Source organism: Caretta caretta, chromosome 14 (assembly GCF_965140235.1).
Source record: "Caretta caretta isolate rCarCar2 chromosome 14, rCarCar1.hap1, whole genome shotgun sequence".
NCBI lineage: Eukaryota > Metazoa > Chordata > Testudines > Cheloniidae > Caretta > Caretta caretta.
The window spans coordinates 37,412,557-37,431,936 of record NC_134219.1 but is presented as its reverse complement, the minus strand read 5'-3'; the positions used below and the strand labels follow the sequence as shown (position 1 = coordinate 37,431,936).

Below are 19,380 nucleotides of genomic sequence, written 5' to 3'. Positions count from 1 at the left end.
TTACCCTGTAAGATAGTTACCATCCTGATTTTACAGAGGTGATTCTTTTACCTTTTCTTTCATTAAAATTCTTCTTTTAAGAACCTGATTGCTTTTTCATTGTTCTTAAGATCCAAGGGTTTGGAGAGCTATTTTGACCGGATACATTTTAAACATGCTGTGTTTTGTTGCTCTGAATAAATAGACGTATCATTCATGGGTTCCTGAAAAACCAAGGGGCTAATTCTCAGCTGGTTTAAATTGTCATCGCTCTGTTGAAGTCAATAGATCTCTGAGAATTTACACCAGCTGAGGATCTGGTCCACACTCACGATTATGAAATTAAAACTCACTTTGAATATTCTGTACAAAGGCCCTGATTCTGCAGCCACTTCAGCACATTCTCAACTTTAAACACATGAGTGGCTCCACTGAAGGTTTAAAGAAAAAACTTATACTTAAGTCCCTGTTGGTTATGGGTTAGGGCTATGGATAGGGCTTAAGAATAACACCAAACTGGTGTCAGACACTGACACTGTGCAAGGTACTCTCCTTTCCCAATCAATTAAAGCCCTGCAATTGGTGCCCTGGAATTATTCTCCCTTTCTGGGTTCTGGATGATTAACATGAAATAACAGTTTATCCCAAAGCCAGAATCTCTGGGTCTTCGTCTCCAAACTCACCAGTACAGTGTGCCGCTTCCTCACCAACCTCTCCCTCCTGGACGTCCTGCTCACCAGCATGGTCATCCCCATGGTGAGCAATCAGGAGACGAGTTCTTTCCCTTGCTATCATGCCCAGGCCTACTTCAACTTCCTGATGGACTGCATGGAGTTCTTCCTCTTTCGTATCATGTCCTTAGACTTCCAAATGGCCATCTCATACCTCCTGCAATACGTCACTATCATGAGCAATCGTATCTGCCTCTGGCTGGTGGCTGCCTCATGGCAAGGGGTAACATTTGCAAAACCACTTCTGTGGCAAGGTTCCATTTCCAAAAATGCCTTAGTCACTCAGGCCAGATTTTTAAAGGTATTTGGGTGCGTTGTGAGATTTTCAGAAACATCTTATCACTTAATACCCATTGATTTCCATAGGTATTAAGCATCTAGGTTCTTTAGGTAATCCTCCATAGGCACCCAAATACCTTTAAAAATATGGCCGTTTTATGTGTAGAAGTGCCAAAGTCACATTTGAAAATAAGACTTTGGTACCTAAATAACTGGGTGGGAGATGATCATTTTACCCAATGGCAGTAAATGGAGGAGAATTTGTGTGAGCATAAGTGTGAGTGTGTGTGTGTTTATATGAGAAGAAGAGGGAGAATGTCTAGCGAGACAAGGTAGAGCCAGGTCTACACTGGAAAAGTTTTGCTGATATAGCAATACAGACAAACTCTCCTACTGTAAATGGACTAGTAGTTTTGCTGGTATTGCTTACACTGGTTCTCTGAGAGAAACAAGCCACACCGCAGAAGCATTTGTAAGCTGGTTTAACCATGTTTAGACGAGGGGTTTTACTGGAATAGAAATGTTGCCAAAAAAAATCACACTTCCAAGCTGACATTGCTCTGATGGTGAAAGTTTCTAGTGTCGATCTATTCTTTGTGTTTCTTTTTGTGAGATTACATTCTAAGTGCAATGTACTGAGACATTGCTTTCAGTGTGTCTTTGCTAGTCAAGTACGCTGCTCACATGTGTGTTGTTGTCCATGTACATTATTGTGAGTGTATACCTGAGTTGAAATCAGTGTGCATGTGAGTTTTCTATTCCTGTGTGTGTCCTTGAGAACAGACATGAAGTGAATGTACAATATCATGTGTTTATTACTGAAAAATGTTGTGTAACTTGTGTGTGTGTTGTCAGTGCTTCTTCTGGTGTTCGAGTGTGCATTATTGTTGTGTTTGTGAACACACAACATTGTGTGTTTATTAGTGAAAAAATATTGTGTGACTATGTGTGCGTAGTGAATACATCCGATGAAGTGAGCTGTAGCTCACGAAAGCTTATGCGCAAATAAATTTGTTAGTCTCTAAGGTGCCACAATTACTCATTTTCTTTTTGCGAATACAGACTAACACGGCTGCTACTCTGAAACCTACATGTGTGTTGTGACTGTGGATTATTGTTTGTGTGTTTCTACGTGTACATAATTGTGTATTTATGGGTAACTATTATTTTATGCATGTGTGTGTTTGGAAGTGAACATTAATAAGGACTTACCGCTGAGCCTGGTATCAAAATCAAAAGCTGCTGTCTTCCTGCAGCTCCTCAGCTAGTGCAATTTTAGTCCATTCAAAGGTGATGCCTACAATGCGTCATTTCCTCCCATGCCAAGTCCAGCTCATTTCAGGAGTCCTTCAATGTTTGTATTTTCTGTCTTGTTAATTTTAAAACAAAATTTGCAATAATTATTTTGAGCCACATTTTCAAAAGTCACTTTTATACTGCATCCTGAAAGGACTCCAGAATGGTGCAAAAAATTCCATATTGGGGCTTTTATTTTTAAGGGTGTCTAAGGAAGTTTGTGCAGTCAATAGGAATTCTGTACTTGTTCCAGGCCCAGGTCCTCCAAGGTATTATGCACCCAGCTCTCATGGGACTTGGTTTTTGGTTTTGCCACTGACATACTTGGTGGCTCTGGGCAATAGCCAATACTTGGTGCTTCACAACAGGTGAAAAATCAACTCATCCAGTGCTGAACATGGAATGTATCTTATTCCTTATGCCCAGAGGCCAGCTCAGAAGAACTCAGTTCCCAGTCAGGCACCACATTAAATGGCGCCCATGGATGAATTTAATCTGAGAATGACATCAGCCTCATGATAGCCTCGAATGGAAGGAACTGTTATAACTCAACTCTAGAGATGATCAGGAAAAAAAGTCCAATTATTCACTGCTCTGTCTATCTAAAGTGTCTACATGGCTGCCATGACTGCATTCCATCACAGTGTTTTCCAATGTATAAATTGCAGCGTTCATCAAACAAAATTTTCACAGAAAGTCTTCACTTTCCTTGAACATTTTCTGTTCAAGGAAATTTAATGTAATGTTTTTGACAGTTTTCAGACAAAAAAGTTCAGTTTTGAGAAATGTTGGGGATTTTCTTTAACAAAAAAAACCACAAAATTTTCATGAGGAAACAAAGTTTCCAACCACCTCTGTTTTAACCACTAACTCTTTAATATATTTATCCTCCCCCCAACCCTACAAGCCAGGGCAGTACTATTATGTCCATGTTATAGATGGGAACTGTTGTCTGGACACAATGACATGTCCAAGATCACACAGGAAACCCATGGCAAAACAGGTAGCTGAGCTGGGTCTCTCAGGTTCCAGGTTAGTGTCCAAACCACCTGGACAATTCTTCCTCAGTCATTGCTGTCACACTGTCTGGAACGGCTCACAACCATGAGTGCCAATCACAGGTCAGATGGTCAGAACACAGGGCAGACACCCCAAACTGGTGATATATTCTATAATTAGATTTCACCAAGCCAGTAATAAATGTGAATTCCTGGATCGCTATATTAGTATTACCATGGAGCCACAGACAGTCCCCTAGGATCTCCAGCCAATCTTACCAAACAGTTAAACTGGACTTTGTGTCAAACGTTTATTAAAACAAAAAATCACATTCTATTGGGTTACTCCCAACACCAAAGGGTCAGTCACTTATCTCAGGTCAATGGGCCTGTACCGGCAGCCACTTCTTACCAGTACACAATGCCAGCCGATACCGGCCCACTTTCCCCAATGCTCAGCAGAGGCACTGGCTGTGAGTGGGACCCACTGGAATGTCAGCAATGGCAGAATCGCCCCTTTCTCCTGGGCTGGCTGCCCCACACTGTAACCCACTAGACCCCGTTCCCCTCCGAGAGCTGGGATAGAACCCAGGAGTCCTGGCAGGGTCTTTCTCTCTCTAAAGACAGGTTTCAGAGTAGCAGCTGTGTTAGTCTGTATTCACAAAGAAAAAGGAGGACTTGTGGCACCTTAGAGACTAACAAATTTATTTGAGCATAAGCTTTCGTGAGCTACACCTGAAAATACCACTGAATGCATCCAATGAAGTGAGCAGTAGCTCACGAAAGCTTATGCTCAAATAAATTTGTTAGTCTATAAAGTGCCACAGGTCCTCCTTTTTTCTCTAAAGAGTTAGTAACAAAGTAAGAATATACATTACAATTCGAACCAGTTTCCCTAAAGTGATTTTCCAAAAGGTGTCAGACCACGTTAGTATTAGAGCTCAGTGGGTCTAATATTTATTTAATTTTCTTTCTTTTATATATGAAAGTTATTGAGAGGTTAAAGCAGGTAAAATACATGAACAGGTTTGGACAGTCCAAGTTTGTCCGTGCAAAGTGACAGCAGAGATGTGGTGTCTGCTAGTTTTCCATAAGTCTCTCAGGGTTACCAAGATAACTTTGGGAATCTCTGTCTTGCATCTGGAATGTTCCCTGAAAGTGTCCAAATAGCTCAGAGAGACAGAACATCTTCAACATCTTCATAAATGATCTGGAGGATGGTGTGGATTGCACTCTCAGCAAATTTGCGGATGATACTAAACTGGGAGGAGTGGTAGATACGCTGGAGGGCAGGGATAGGATACAGAGGGACCTAGACAAATTGGAGGATTGGGCAAAAGAAATCTGATGAGGTTCAATAAGGATAAGTGCAGGGTCCTGCACTTAGGACGGAAGAACCCAATGGACAGCTACAGACTAGGGACCGAATGGCTAGGCAGCAGTTCTGCGGAAAAGGACCTAGGGGTGACAGTGGACGAGAAGCTGGATATGAGTCAGCAGTGTGCCCTTGTTGCCAAGAAGGCCAATGGCATTTTGGGATGTATAAGTAGGGGCATAGCGAGCAGATCGAGGGACGTGATCGTCCCCCTCTATTCGACATTGGTGAGGCCTCACCTGGAGTACTGTGTCCAGTTTTGGGCCCCACACTACAAGAAGGATGTGGATAAACTGGAAAGAGTCCAGTGAAGGGCAACAAAAATGATTAGGGGTCTGGAACACATGACTTATGAGGAGAGGCTGAGGGAACTGGGATTGTTTAGTCTGCGGAAGAGAAGAATGAGGGGGAATTTGATAGCTGCTTTCAACTACCTCAGAGGTAGTTCCAGAGAGGATGGTTCTAGACTATTCTCAGTGGTGGAAGAGGACAGGACAAGGAGTAATGGTCTCAAGTTGCAGTGGGGGAGGTTTAGATTGGATATTAGGAAAAACTTTTTCACTAGGAGGGTGGTGAAACACTGGAATGCGTTGCCTAGGGAGGTGGTGGAATCTCCTTCCTTAGAAGTTTTTAAGGTCAGGCTTGATAAAGCCCTGGCTGGGATGATTTAATTGGGGATGGGTCCTGCTTTTGAGCAGGGGGTTGGACTAGATGACCTCCTGAGGTCCCTTCCAACCCTGATATTCTATGATTCTATGATTCTATGAACCATTCCCTGGATCCATTCTTATAGCTGTCTTCCCTGGAAAGCAATCTGGCAAGTGTTCCTGTCAGCTCATTGCGAAGTTATTGGCCAAAATACGAGAGTTTTCAGGTGCCTAAGTAGCCCCTGGAATCATGATGAAATTATCCTCCCCACCACCACCAAAATTGGAAATGGTGCCCCTGAGTGCACAGAACCCTACCGTGCTTCCCTCAAGGGAACTGCATTCACAGGCAACTCTGCAAGTGACCCCCATGCCTCTTCAAGTGACCCCCCAGGCCTCTTGATTTCCTTGGCCACATGTATCCTGTCCCTATTCTGGCGGCTAATCCAGAAAAGGAGGGAAAGAGCTCACCACCGTGACCACCTGAGGGATGTGTTGGGCTGAGATCAGCTGGTCAAAGCCGGCAATAGTGACAGAATCTGAGACTTGAAGCTCCGAGAGTGACCTCTTACCTTTCTAGATCTGCCCTTCAATCATACACAGCGATTGTAAAGTTGAATGTGAGAGTAACTAGACCCATTTTAAACCCTTCACCACACAAGACAAAGCCCGTAGGATTCATCATTAACTATTTATTTCTCCTCCCCTGGTTCCCTACAGCTACCAGCCACCTTCAAGCTTTCCCTCTTCTCTTCCAGGCTGTGCTCACTTGATACATCACAGTGGATGTATTGTTTCTTGACTTTAGCAAAGCTTTTGACACGGTCTCCCACAGTATTCTTGTCAGCAAGTTAAGGAAGTATGGGCTGGATGAATGCACTACAAGGTGGGTAGAAAGCTGGCTAGATTGTCGGGCTCAACGGGTAGTGATCAATGGCTCCATATCTAGTTGGCAGCCGGTATCAAGTGGAGTACCCCAAGGGTCGGTCCTGGGGCCGGTTTTGTTCAATATCTTCATAAATGATCTGGAGGATGGTGTGGATTGCACTCTCAGCAAATTTGCGGATGATACTAAACTGGGAGGAGTGGTAGATACGCTGGAGGGGAGGGATAGGATACAGAAAGACCTAGACAAATTGGAGGATTGGGCCAAAAGAAATCTGATGAGGTTCAATAAGGATAAGTGCAGGGTCCTGCACTTAGGACGGAAGAACCCAATGCACAGCTACAGACTAGGGACCGAATGGCTAGGCAGCAGTTCTGCGGAAAAGGACCTAGGGGTGACAGTGGAGGAGAAGCTGGATATGAGTCAGCAGTGTGCCCTTGTTGCCAAGAAGGCCAATGGCATTTTGGGATGTATAAGTAGGGGCATAGCGAGCAGATCGAGGGACGTGATCGTCCCCCTCTATTCGACATTGGTGAGGCCTCACCTGGAGTACTGTGTCCAGTTTTGGGCCCCACACTTCAAGAAGGATGTGGATAAATTGAAGAGAGTCCAGCGAAGGGCAACAAAAATGATTAGGGGACTGGAACACATGAGTTATGAGGAGAGGCTGAGGGAGCTGGGATTGTTTAGCCTGCAGAAGAGAAGAATGAGGGGGGATTTGATAGCTGCTTTCAACTACCTGAAAGGGGGTTCCAAAGAGGATGGCTCTAGACTGTTCTCAATTGTAGCAGATGACAGAACGAGGAGTAATGGTCTCAAGTTGCAGTGGGGGAGGTTTAGATTGGATATTAGGAAAAACTTTTTCACTAAGAGGGTGGTGAAACACTGGAATGTGTTACCTAGGGAGGTGGTAGAATCTCCTTCCTTAGGGGTTTTTAAGGTCAGGCTTGACAAAGCCCTGGCTGGGATGATTTAACTGGGAATTGGTCCTGCTTTGAGCAGGGGGTTGGACTAGATGACCTTCTGGGGTCCTTTCCAACCCTGATATTCTATGATTCTATGATTCTATGATTGCAGGAGCTCAGCGGATGGTCCAGCTTTGCTCTTTATCTTCCATTCTTCACCTCTTTGGATGGCTGCATTAGCAACAGAGCAGCCTGATGGAAATATTGAGTCCTCTGTCTCGGCAGGCAGGCCCAGCAGCTAAAGCCAAGACTCACTGAGAACAGGGGAAGGTTCGCCTGAACTGTCAGGAGTGGAGGCTTGGCCCATAGGGTAGGGTTACCATATTTGAACTTTCAAAAAAGAGGACACTCCAAGGGTGGGGGGGAGTGGTAGCCCTGCCCCCTATCCACTCCCTCCCACTTCCTGCCCCCTGAATGTCCCCCACAGAACCACCAACCCATCTGACCCCCCCTGCTCCTTGTCCCCTGATCGCTCCCTCCAGGGACCCCTGCCCCTAACCACCCCCCCGGAACCCCACCTCCTATCTAAGACTTCCTTCTCCTTGTCTCTGACTGCCCCCTCCTTAGACCCCCCACCTTAACTGCCCCCCTCAAACTCCACCCCGTACCTGTCCCCTGACTGCTCTGTCTCCTGACAGCCCCACCCCCATCCACACCCCCGACACCTGACAGCCCCCTCGTCTCCCACACCTATTCAACCGCTCCCTGTCCCCTGACTGCCCCCCAGAACCTCTGACCCATCTAACCCCCCCGCTCCCTGTCCCTTGACTGCCCTGACCCCTCTCCACACCCCCGCTCTCTGACAGCCCCCTCCAGAACCCCTGACCCATCCAATCCCTCCTGCTCCTGTCCCCTGACTGTCTCTTGGGACCCCATGCCCCATCTCCAACCCCCCAGCCCCCTTACCATGCTGCTCAGAGCAGTGTGTCTGGTGTGCGGAGCCAGACACAGTGCCGTGCTCCCCCACAACGCACGCAGCCCCGCCCCCCAGAGCGCTGCCGGCGTGGGGCGCTGAGGCTGCAGGGGACGGGGGCAACAGGGGAGGGGCTCTGGCTGCTGGAGGCCCCGATACGATCGGCTCAATCCAGCCCGGCCACCCAGTCAGCCGCGCCGCGCTCTGCATTGGGAGGGAAATCAGAGTTCAGGGCTGACCAGGAAAGTTGTAGTATGTCATAAACCAGTCTGCGCTCTGCCACCTCCCTGGTCTCGGAGACAGGGGTACGACGTTGGAGTCTGTTGGAGTTCTTCAACAAAAAAACTTCAAAAACAGACTCCAACGAGAGACTGCTGAATTGGAATTAATTTGCAAACTGGATACAATTAACTTAGGCTTGAATAAAGACTGGGAGTGGATGGATCATTACACAAAGTAAAACTATTTCCCCTTGTTTATTTCCCCCTCTACTGTTCTTGTCAACTGCTGGAAATGGCCCACCTTGATTATCACTACAAAAGGTCCCGCCCCCCCGCTCTCCTGGTGGTAATAGCTCACTTTTCCTGATCACTCTCCTTACAGTGTGTATGGTAATACCCATTGTTTCATGTTCTCTGTGTATATAAATCTCCCCACTGTATTTTCCACTGCATGCATCCAATGAAGTGAGCTGTAGCTCACGAAAGTTTATGCTCAAAGAAATTTGCTAGTTTCTAAGGTGCCAGATACAGACTAACACGGCTGCTACTCTAAACCCTCACTTAAACTTGTCCCGATTCACATTGTTTTGGTGTTAAAGTGATGATCAATGAGAGCAGTGGCTCTCAAACTTTTTTTTCCTTGGACCACTTAAAAATTGCTGAGGGTCTTTGCGGACCACTTAATGACCTTTCCCAATGTCGTTTGTACCCTGAGCTAACCATTGTAAAGTGCTTTGGATAAAAGGGCTTGTCACGCGGCACCTCCTCTCTGTGAGCAGACTGTCTGCAGGGCAAGAAGCTTCACAGCTTCCACCTTCCTGGGTCTGACCTCAGAGCATTCAGCATCCCGTTCTCACACCATGTGTCTCCCGCAGCGAGTCCGCACAGGCGGGGCTCCCGCGGAAGCCAGAGGGCCCTGCACCCAACTCCACAGTCAGACATGACTCTCAGCCAGCCAGTAAAACAGAAGGTTTATTAGACGACAGGAACACGGTCTAAAACAGAGTTTGTTGGTAGAGAGACTAGGACCCCTCAATCAGGTCCATCCTGGGGGGCAGGGAGGCCAGACCATGTCTGCGCCTCCTTCCATTTCCCCAGCCAGCTCCAAACGGAAACTCCTCAGTCTCTCCTCTGGCCTTTGTCTCTTTCCCGAGCCAGGAGGACACCTGATCTCTTTGTTCTCCAACACGTTCAGTTGGCACCTGGCAGGGGAGGGGCCCAGGCTGTCAGTTGCCAGGAGACAGGGAGTTGACCAATCTCTGTGCTGAAGGTATGACACTGGCCCTCTAGGGCTCTGCAACAATCATACCCCTAATTCTCCCACCTCGATACTTAAGGAATGCACAGGGGAAACTGAGGCACCCACAGAGGAGTCAGAGAAAACATGAAGAACAGTCCTACTTCATCACAGTGCTATATAAAAAAAAAACCCTTACTAATAATTAACTTTTTTTGTTCTACACATAAAAGCACACAACTCATGTTTTAATATCCATAGTCTTAACGTTTCTAATGCCATGGATGTGCCCTCTCTCCACCACCACAGCAGCCCCTGAGTTCGGGCTGGAAAGGATGGGGGCAGGGGAGGGCTCTCCCATGCCAGAGCAGCCACAGAGCTGAAGCTGGGAAGGAAGGGGGGTCTCTCCCCAGCAGCCACAGCCCTGGAGCCTCTTTCTCTGGCTACCGTAGCTCAGCACGTCCAAAATTCCCCCCACCCCCTCTTCTCGCACATCCTCTGCCCCCCCACCCCCAGGTGTGTACTCAGAATGCTCACACCTACCCCCTATTCCCCCCAAGGCCACCACCTCACCTTACATGTGCATCTTCTCCAGGGTCCAATGCTCCCTTATAGCGTTTGGTGTATGACCGAAGGGGAAGTCACCATCTGCCAACCACTGCACTATGAGACTATAATGAACAGAGGAGTTTGTGTCCAAATGGCAGCCAGTGCCTGGATCAATGGAATTTCTGTTGCTACTATGCAGACTGGGAACATATTTGCATTAACCTTTTGTGGTGGCAACAAGGTGGATCAGTTCTTTTGTGAAATCCCCCAGCTCCTCCACCTCGCCTGCTCTGACGCAGACCTCGGTGAAGTTGTTATTTCTCTTAGTGTGCTTTTAGGTTTAATCTGCTTTGCTTTTATAATTGTGTCATATGTTCAGATCTTCAAAACAGTGCTGAGAATCCCCTCTGAGCCGGGCCGGCATAAAGCCTTCTCCACCTGCCTCCCTCACCTCCTTGTGACCTCCTTGTTACTTTGCACTGGTATCTTTGCCTACCTGAAACCCACCTCTAGCTCAATATCAGGTCTGGATGTCATGGTGACTGTTCTCGATTCTGTGGTTCCTCCAGCGATGAATCTGCTGTTCCTCATCTACAGCATGAGATGTAACCTTAACTCTGCCCCCAGGAGATGACAGTAGCTGCTGGGAATTATCTGCATGTACTCCAGCTTCATTCACTGTGCTCGTTTTAGCTGTGTTGAGTAGTGGAGGCAGTAGGTGGAGCAAGTTGGTGGAGATGTGATTGTGATATGAGGAGATTTTGGGATGAGCTGAGGAGCATCACAGAACCATGATTGTGATCTAACAAGATCTGGGTCTGAGTCCCCCTATGGGTGTGATCAAAGGAGAGAGGTACACCTGTTCCTTGAGGGTCCCATCTGCATCAATTCAATACAGAACTGGGTTGTGGTAGGTTGTGTCAGGAGCAGGGCACTGGTGTCTTCTTGCCACAGGTGTAGCCGGCAGCGAAGTGGGATATGAGAGCAGGCTCTGGATTTAATGATATGTAGGGAAGTATAAATTTAGGTGGTCTCCTGTGGGCAAGTGTGAAGGGGCTGTTAAAGGGGATGAAGTGGGTGTTAAATTTCACAGGTGTGGTGTTCTCTCAGGAGAGCAGGCTCTCTCCCAGGGGGGCAGGGAAGGTGAAGGTAGCTCCAGTGACAAGGCAGAGTGGAAGCATGTGCTGTTATATTTGCACCCTGTTGTCCCAGTCCCCCTGTCACTCACCCTCAAGTCCCTCCTTCCCAGTGTCCCACCCCTCCTCATCTCCTGATCCCCAACCCACCTCTTACCCACCCATCCTTTCCATCCCCCACCCCATAATCACCCCTCGCACACTGCCCCAAAAAGCCTTCTCCCCCAATTTCCACTCCCATCATCCTCCCCTCCCAGCAGGTAAGTACGTTTCCAAAATACTTTCAGCACCTCCTAAATATCCTGCTGTGCTCAGGTGACATTTCCCCACAATTCAAACCCCTCAGACAGAGTCAGATGCCACCTGGATGTAAGCACTGTCAGGATGAGCTCCACCCTGACATCTGGTGGTGAGGTGTGGCAAGTTGTGGAAAAGAACTTCAGGGGCCGATCTCATTTGCATAGGCACACCCACCCAGCCTAGAATGAGGCCATAGCTGCCCAAATGGTCACTTTGGCTGCTGTGGGATCCCCAGTGTCTCTGTTATTGGGGCAGGAAGAATAAATTGTTATTACCCTGATTATGGGAACTGTGCTTGGAACTGTACTGGGCCTTTTGTTATGATGGAGGGATCCACCATCAACTAAGTAGCACTCGCTAGGCAAGGGTCATGGGTTCCAAAACTGTATGAATGGAGAGAGGCTGGGGACAAGTATTAATACTTGGTGGCATGGGCTCCTTGGTGAGGGCCTTACATGCTAATTGCACTTCCTCCTCTCTCCACTGTGGAATATCGGAGCTAATTTTGATTTCATTAGAAGTCTAGTTATAGGCTGCTGAGCTCACTTTGGGCTGACAGTGCACCAGCACTGGGGCTCCCCTACTACAAGCTGAATTCACCTAAGAGCTGAAATCACTGAGTGTTGTGTTAAGTAGTGGGGGAGCCTGAAGATATATTGTGGAGCAGTTTGCGGGACGGCTGGTGAAGCAGTTCGACGCGGAGCAGTGTGTGGATGGCAGGAGCTGCTTGTGGGCCGTGGAGCTGAGCGAAGGAGTTCGTGGGGCGGCTGGAGGAGCGGAGCGCCGCTATGGGGCGGTCAGCTTCAGATCATGTAAGGTGCCTCTTACCCCCGTCCCATTTCCACCCAGGTTGGGAGGTAAAGCTCCGCAGATAAACTTTCGAACTCTGGGGCTGCCCTGACCAGGGACAGAGACTTTTGGGGCATTGGACTTTTGGGACTTTGGTTTTGCTGGTTGATTTGGGGTTGCTGGACTCAAGAACCCAAGGGAAAGGACACGCGCCAATTTGCTTGGGGTGGGTTTTTTTCTTTTTGCTCATGGTTGTGTTATGAATCCTGTTGGTGGTGTTTCCCCAACATAATGCCATATTGTTTCTCTCTGTTATTAAAATGCTTTTGCTACACTCAGACTATGTGCTTGCGAGAGGGGAAGTATTGCCTCTTGGAGGTGCCCAGCGGGGGTGTATATATTTGTCCCAGGTCACTGGGTGGGGGCTCGAGCTGGTTTGCATTGTGTTATTGGAATGGAACCCCTAGATATTGAACCCGGCCCTTGTTACTGCCAACTCTGACGGGCAGAAGGGTTACATGTTCTTAGTTTCAGATTTCTGCTCAGGGTTAGATCTGAACTCAAAGTGCCCAGCTGGCATGTGGATTTGTCAGCCAGAACATTCCACATTATAAGTAGCTTTCAACCAGCCCATGCTCTCTCCATGCACGTGCCCCGTATAATCCATTCGGCGTGACTCCAAGCACTTCTGAAGGGCCCAACTGAGAGCTAAACCCTTTGGCTAATAACACTGTAACTTTATTTTCCCCAAAGGGCTGCTGGGGTGGCCCTTGAGCACTGGAAATGCTCCCTGCTGTGAGGATCTGAGCCCTGGTTTTATCTCTATCTGGGCACCAAAAATCAGTACCAAACACACCAAAGTTAAGAAAAGTTAGATGTAACTCCTTTGGAATCAATGGGGCTGATTTCCTCTCACTCAGCCTGGTGTAAATCAGGAGTAACTCCATTGCAGTCAATGAGACTGATTCCCCACTCACTCTCTGCAGGGTGAGTCCATACTGTTACAATGGAGTATGTCTGGTCTAAGGAAGAAGAATCATAGAATAGAATCATAGAATATCAGGGTTGGAAGGGACCCCAGAAGGTCATCTAGTCCAACCCCCTGCTCAAAGCAGGACCAATTCCCAGTTAAATCATCCCAGCCAGGGCTTTGTCAAGCCTGACCTTAAAAACCTCTAAGGAAGAAGATTCTACCACCTCCCTAGGTAACGCATTCCAGTGTTTCACCACCCTCTTAGTGAATAAGTTTTTCCTAATATCCAATCTAAACCTCCCCCACTGCAACTTGAGACCATTACTCCTCGTTCTGTCATCTGCTACAATTGAGAACAGTCTAGAGCCATCCTCTTTGGAACCCCCTTTCAGGTAGTTGAAAGCAGCTATCAAATCCCCCCTCATTCTTCTCTTCTGCAGGCTAAACAATCCCAGCTCCCTCAGCCTCTCCTCATAACTCATGTGTTCCAGTCCCCTAATCATTTAGATTTAGATTTAGATTTAGATTTAGATTTAGGCCCTTTGAGTCCAGTCCCTACTGCATCATCTACCCCCTGAACACCCTTACCCTACCCTCTGAGTGTTTCCCTCCCTCTGCCTCCCACAGCCAAGACCCCCAAACAAACACCCGTAGCCCCTAATCTCCTCCCTCTCTCTCACCACCCTCCACCCCACAGACCCTGTCAGACCCTGTTTTTTGAGATTCCCCTCCGATGGCACAAAGCCAATTCCCCCACCCAGAGTTCCTGACTCAGCTTCCTCAGAGATCCCTGCTTAACCCCTCTGCCCACCAGTCCCCTCCTCTGCTCAGCCCCACTCCCCTAAAATGGCCCCAGACCCAGGGAACAGCCCCCCACCCCGGCTCCAAACACCTGCCCATTCTCTCCTCCTTCTTCCCATTGGCAAGCTCTGGCCACCACTTTCTTCCCTACCCGCTCTCATCCTTCCTCTGCCTGGCCCAGTCCCTTTTCTGAACAGTATTTCCAGGGTGGCCTTTGCCCAGCCCCACCCAATACACAGCTAACCTGGGGAACTCACTGCCACAAGGTATCACTGAGACAAAATGACCAGCAGGGTGAGACACTGACAGGGATCATGAAAGCCTTCACAGTTACATTCCACCAGAGAATGAATTAAACCACCATGATGCATGTCTTCAACCAGCCACTCACTCACAGGGAATCTCCCTGACATGGAAGTTAGTGCAAAATTGTCCATTCAGGGGGGCGGGGTCCCCTGCCCCTCCCTCTACAGTAGCTGGAGCTGGTCCCTCCAGGAGTCACTGCTCTGAGCAAGGCTGTTCCCAGGAGCCTGGGGAAAGAGGCCCATTTGTCCCATATAGCTCTGCTGACTCTCAGGGCTGGATTCAGACACTCCAGGGCTATGCAAGGGACTCTGCCCCATTGATCCAGTGTCCCACATGGAGTGGCAGTGGCAGGGGGCCCTCAAAGAGAGGCTGAGACAGTGGCATAGAACCCCTGCTCTGTCCCAGAAGAGGAGCAGGTGACTGTCCCCCAACTCCTTGGGATCAGCAAGGTGCTCACAGACAGGCAGGGGGCAGTTGTGGTACTCCCAGTCCTTACCTCCCCAGCCAGGGTGTATCTGCTTGGGTGAGGGGGTCAGGACTGCTGTGCTCTTCCTCTTTCCTTGCACACTGAGCCCCCTTCTGAGGCGGGGTTGGTGGAGTCCTCCAGAACAGCGGAGCTGGGAGTTTATACCCCGTGGAGATGCCTGGGGCAGTTCCCTTCTCCTAGAATCATTATTTCAGGACCTCTTCAGACTCAGGCAGACAATGCTGCAGATGCTGCAGTGGGGGCAGATCTCCCCACTTCCCAACCTTTGCTCCAGGCTGTGGGTGGTGCATCATCTGGGGCTGGCCCCTGTGAGAGCCAGGGCACAGGATTCTGGTGATTCCTGTATTCCTGTGGAACACGGGCAAATTCTGTTAGAAAAAAAAAAGACAAATATTTCACCCAGATCAATGAAAATTCATTAAGAGGTCAAACAAAACTGAATCATGGATCATCTCTAAATAAAAGTTTCATTATGAATTTTTCATCCAGTCTCAATTATTATGCCCCAGATTTTGGTAAAGTGAGGCACAGAGAGTTGAAGTCACATAGCTGCGTAGCTGGGCTTAGATTACAGGAGTTCTTGGCCTCTTGTGACCTCCTCTCTCTAGATCCCTGGCTCTACTAGTTATCATTTCAGGCTGAGCTTCTCAAAGGAGTCTAAGGGAGTTAGGAGCCCAAGATGTACATGCCTTACTCCCATAGGCTTTTTTGTGAAGCCCAGCCTCCATTATCTGAAATTCCAAGCCCAGGCCTTGAAGTGAACAAGATAGACACAGGACCAGGGTTACAAAGGCACCTAAAGAAGGAGATAGCTGCCGATTGGGATTTACAATGGCATCTAAGCAGGTTACGCTCCTAACTCCCACAGAATGACCATGGGACTTAGCCACCAAGCTCATTTAGGAGCATTGATCAATCCCTGCCAGTGCCTATCTCCATCTTTGTGATCCTGGCCCCGGAATAACACAGAAGCTGGGCTGGAATCAGGGAACGCTGGGGGAGACCATAGGCCTGTGCTATGTGGGTCTCAGACTTGAGGGACAGAATGGCTCTTTTGGCTTTATTACCTAGGCATCTCTGCACTTGCCTCTGGGCCTCTGCTGCTGAGCTGTGCAGGGCTCCAGGGAGTGAGTCCCGCTCGCCCTTAGGAAATAGACATGAATAAATCACCTTCCCACAGCATCAGTCCTTCAATGCCAGTGATACTCAATGCCAGCTGCTCACAGTTCATCTGCAGAGAGCAACAGGTTTGAGTCTATTTCTGTCCATACAGTCTCAGAAGGGCGCAGGCACGGGGGAAGGATTCTCTCTGTGCCTTTAGCTTCTAGATTCTGGTATATAGATAGATATTTGCCAAAAAATCCTGGTGCTGGATGACTGAATGCATCATATGCTGGGAAAAAATCCACAAGATCAGCACAGTAAGTTTGCTATTTCAGTTAAATATGTTGGGGGATCAACATACAGGGGAACATTAAGATGATAAATAAGACGTACATTATGAACTCATGAAGACTTTTACTCTCAGTTTAATCAAATACCTGCTGCTGACTGGAATTTTTCCACCCTTCAGGAAAATGTTGACTTTTCACTGAAAACCCCAAATCAAGTTTTTGGAAAATGAAAACTTTCTGATGAAAACTGGATTTTTTTGATCACAAAACCAAAACTGTTTGGGTTTTGAGTTTTCAGTTTTTTTTTACAAAAGAATCCCAAAATGTTGGAGGGAAGCAGAGAGATTCTAAGATTTTGTTGTTGGCGGTGTTAGCTGAAAAAACAATCTCCATTAAAAATAACACAGCTGAAAATTTCCAACCAGCCATAAATTTTAAATTAATTGGGGAACATTAATATTGCCTGATAAGAGCTTGATTTCAAACCCATTTATTCTATTGAATCTGTGTGATTTCGCTTTCAAAGGGATAGTTGCATCAGAGCGCACAGAATGTTTTATACAGACTTGTCTCTTTAAACCCCGGTTTAGAGCTGACCAAGCAGCCAAAGCCTGTCTATCCTGACCTCATTCAAGGACATATGGGAGCTCCCTGGGAGTAGAACTCAGACCTCCTGGCCTAGCTCCACTCTGCTGCTGGCTGAGTATAAAAGGTGTAAATGGCTGTGCTTAACTTACACAGAGTAAGACACGGGGCCATGTTTTCAAAGGTATTTTGGTGCCTAGTGGGATTTTCAGAAGCACCTAGGAGCTTACAGCTCATTGATTTCTTGGGGGCCTAGATGCTTTTGAAAATCCCACTAGGTGCCTCAATACCTTTAAAAATCTGCCCCACGGCCCCTCTCTAAAAGCCCTTACAGTCCTAGTAGAGATGGCAGAGAAAGGGAGGGAGGGGAAACAGAGTCACAAAGAGGGGAAATGACTGGTTCAAGGTCACACAGCAGGTCACTGGCAGAGACAAGAGTAGAGCCCAAGTGGCCTGGCAACTCCTGCACCGCACAGCACAGAGTAAACGATAAAACATAGTGGTGACGGAGGGATGCTGCTAGCCCATTGTTACATGCAGGCCAAAGTGCAGCTGGGAGTTGTTGCCATAAATTAATCTGGAAGCAGGCAGCAGGCCATCTAGGCACAGAGCTTGCAGTAGAAACATTACAGATGACCTGCTACTTATGATGCTGGAGGAGTCTACGTCATATTGCCCTTCAAAGTGGGAATCAGGCTGTGTTGGCATTTTAGTCTATTAGTTTTATGCCCAAGTTGTGAGCTTGGTGATGGTCGCAATGGAGGACTTTCTTCTTTGCAAGAATTGTTGGATTTGGAGTGTGCCTTGTTCCATCCTTCATACTGCATTTTAACAAGCCACACCTTCGGCCAAATCCTCAGATCAGGTAAAGTGATGAAGCTCTGTTGAGTTTAAAGGAGGTTACACTAGTGTGATAATATGACTGATGGATTGTCAGAGGCGAGGAGCACTAACAACACCGACTCATTGTAAGTGATGAGTTCTGTGCACCTTTGACATTCATAGAATGAGATATTAGAGAAAGAGGAATCAGGGCAATTCCCTTTGTTGCTCTAATCCTGACCATGGTCCTTCTCATTCCCCCTGCAGCCATCACACAGTGTTCTGAGGAAGAAAATGTCCAACCAAACCACCGTGACTGAATTCCTTCTCCTGGGATTCTCTGATGTTCCAGAACTGCAGATTTTACACTTTATTGTGTTTCTACTGCTTTACCTGATATCCCTGCTGGGGAACCTTCTCATCATCACAGCCATAGCCCTTGACTGCCACCTTCACAACCCCATGTACTTCTTCCTGATGAATCTGTCCATCCTAGACTTTAGCTACATCTCTGTCACCATCCCCAAATCCATGGCCAATTCCCTCATGAACACCAGATCAATTTCTTATTCTGGATGTGTCGCCCAAGTCTTTTTTTTCTTATTCTTTGCTTCAGCAAATTTTGTCTTACTGACCATCATGGCATACGACCGATATATCGCCATCTGCCAACCGTTGCACTATGAGATGGTGATGACCAGGAGAGCTTGTGTCCAAATGGCAGCCAGTGCCTGGGTCAGTGGTATTCTCTACTCTGCAATGCACACCGGGAATACATTTGCAATATCTTTCTGTGGAGGCAACAGGGTGGATCAGTTCTTCTGTGAAATCCCCCAGCTCCTCCACCTTGCCTGCTCTGACTCATACCTCGGTGAAGTTGTTCTTATTTCTCTTTGTGTGCCTTTATGTTTAATCTGCTTTGCTTTTATAATTGTGTCGTATGTTCAGATCTACAAAACAGTGCTGAGAATCCCTTCTGAGAAGGGCCGGCATAAAGCCTTCTCCACCTGCCTCCCTCACCTTATTGTGGTCTCCTTATTCCTTTTCACTGGCATCTTTGCCTTCCTGAAACCCACCTCCAATTCAACCTCAGATCTGAATCTCTTGGTGGCTGTTCTCTATACCATAATGCCCTCAATGATGAATCCGATTATCTACAGCATGAGAAACAAGGAAATGAAACATGCACTGAGTAAACTGCTAGGTTGGAGGTTATTCAGCAAGAATAAAATGTCTATATTTCTCCACTGATCACAGTTTCATTCTGTGTTTCTTTATAAATAGAATCATCTGATGACATGATTGCCTTCATGAGAACATACTGTGCAATCTGTTTATGCAGAATTGGGTATTTACACTAATAAAAATCCAGACAAACAATTCAAGAAAAACAGTGGTTACTAGGTTTACATCAATGTAATTAAGATTGGAATCTATCTATCTACCTATGTACTGCTAGCCATCACCATACTATGTGATAATCTTGCAAATAAAATCAGTAGCCATAGCAAAGTCCCTAGTGGGTTCTCTGGCTCTTCTTATTTTTCAGGATAATAATTCTGACTGAGGTATCAACGCATTTGTTCTTTGGGGTTTTTTTGTTTGTCAGATTTTTAGTTGATTTTTGTTGAGTTGTTTGCTGTTTTTATTTGTTTCTTTGTTCCAGGTGGGTTTGCAGGTGGGAAGGCCTGTTGAGATGGTGAGAGTTGGG

The 19,380-nt window shown here is 47.2% G+C and overlaps 1 protein-coding gene across 1 annotated transcript; it reads left to right on the top strand.

The window, feature by feature from the left end:
- Positions 1 to 17,963: 17,963 nt before the first annotated feature.
- Positions 17,964 to 18,920, top strand: LOC125629861 (olfactory receptor 14A16-like). The gene has a single exon (XM_048835224.2). The coding sequence runs from the start codon at positions 17,964 to 17,966 to the stop codon at positions 18,918 to 18,920; it is 957 nt and encodes a 318-aa protein (XP_048691181.1).
- Positions 18,921 to 19,380: the final 460 nt, after the last annotated feature.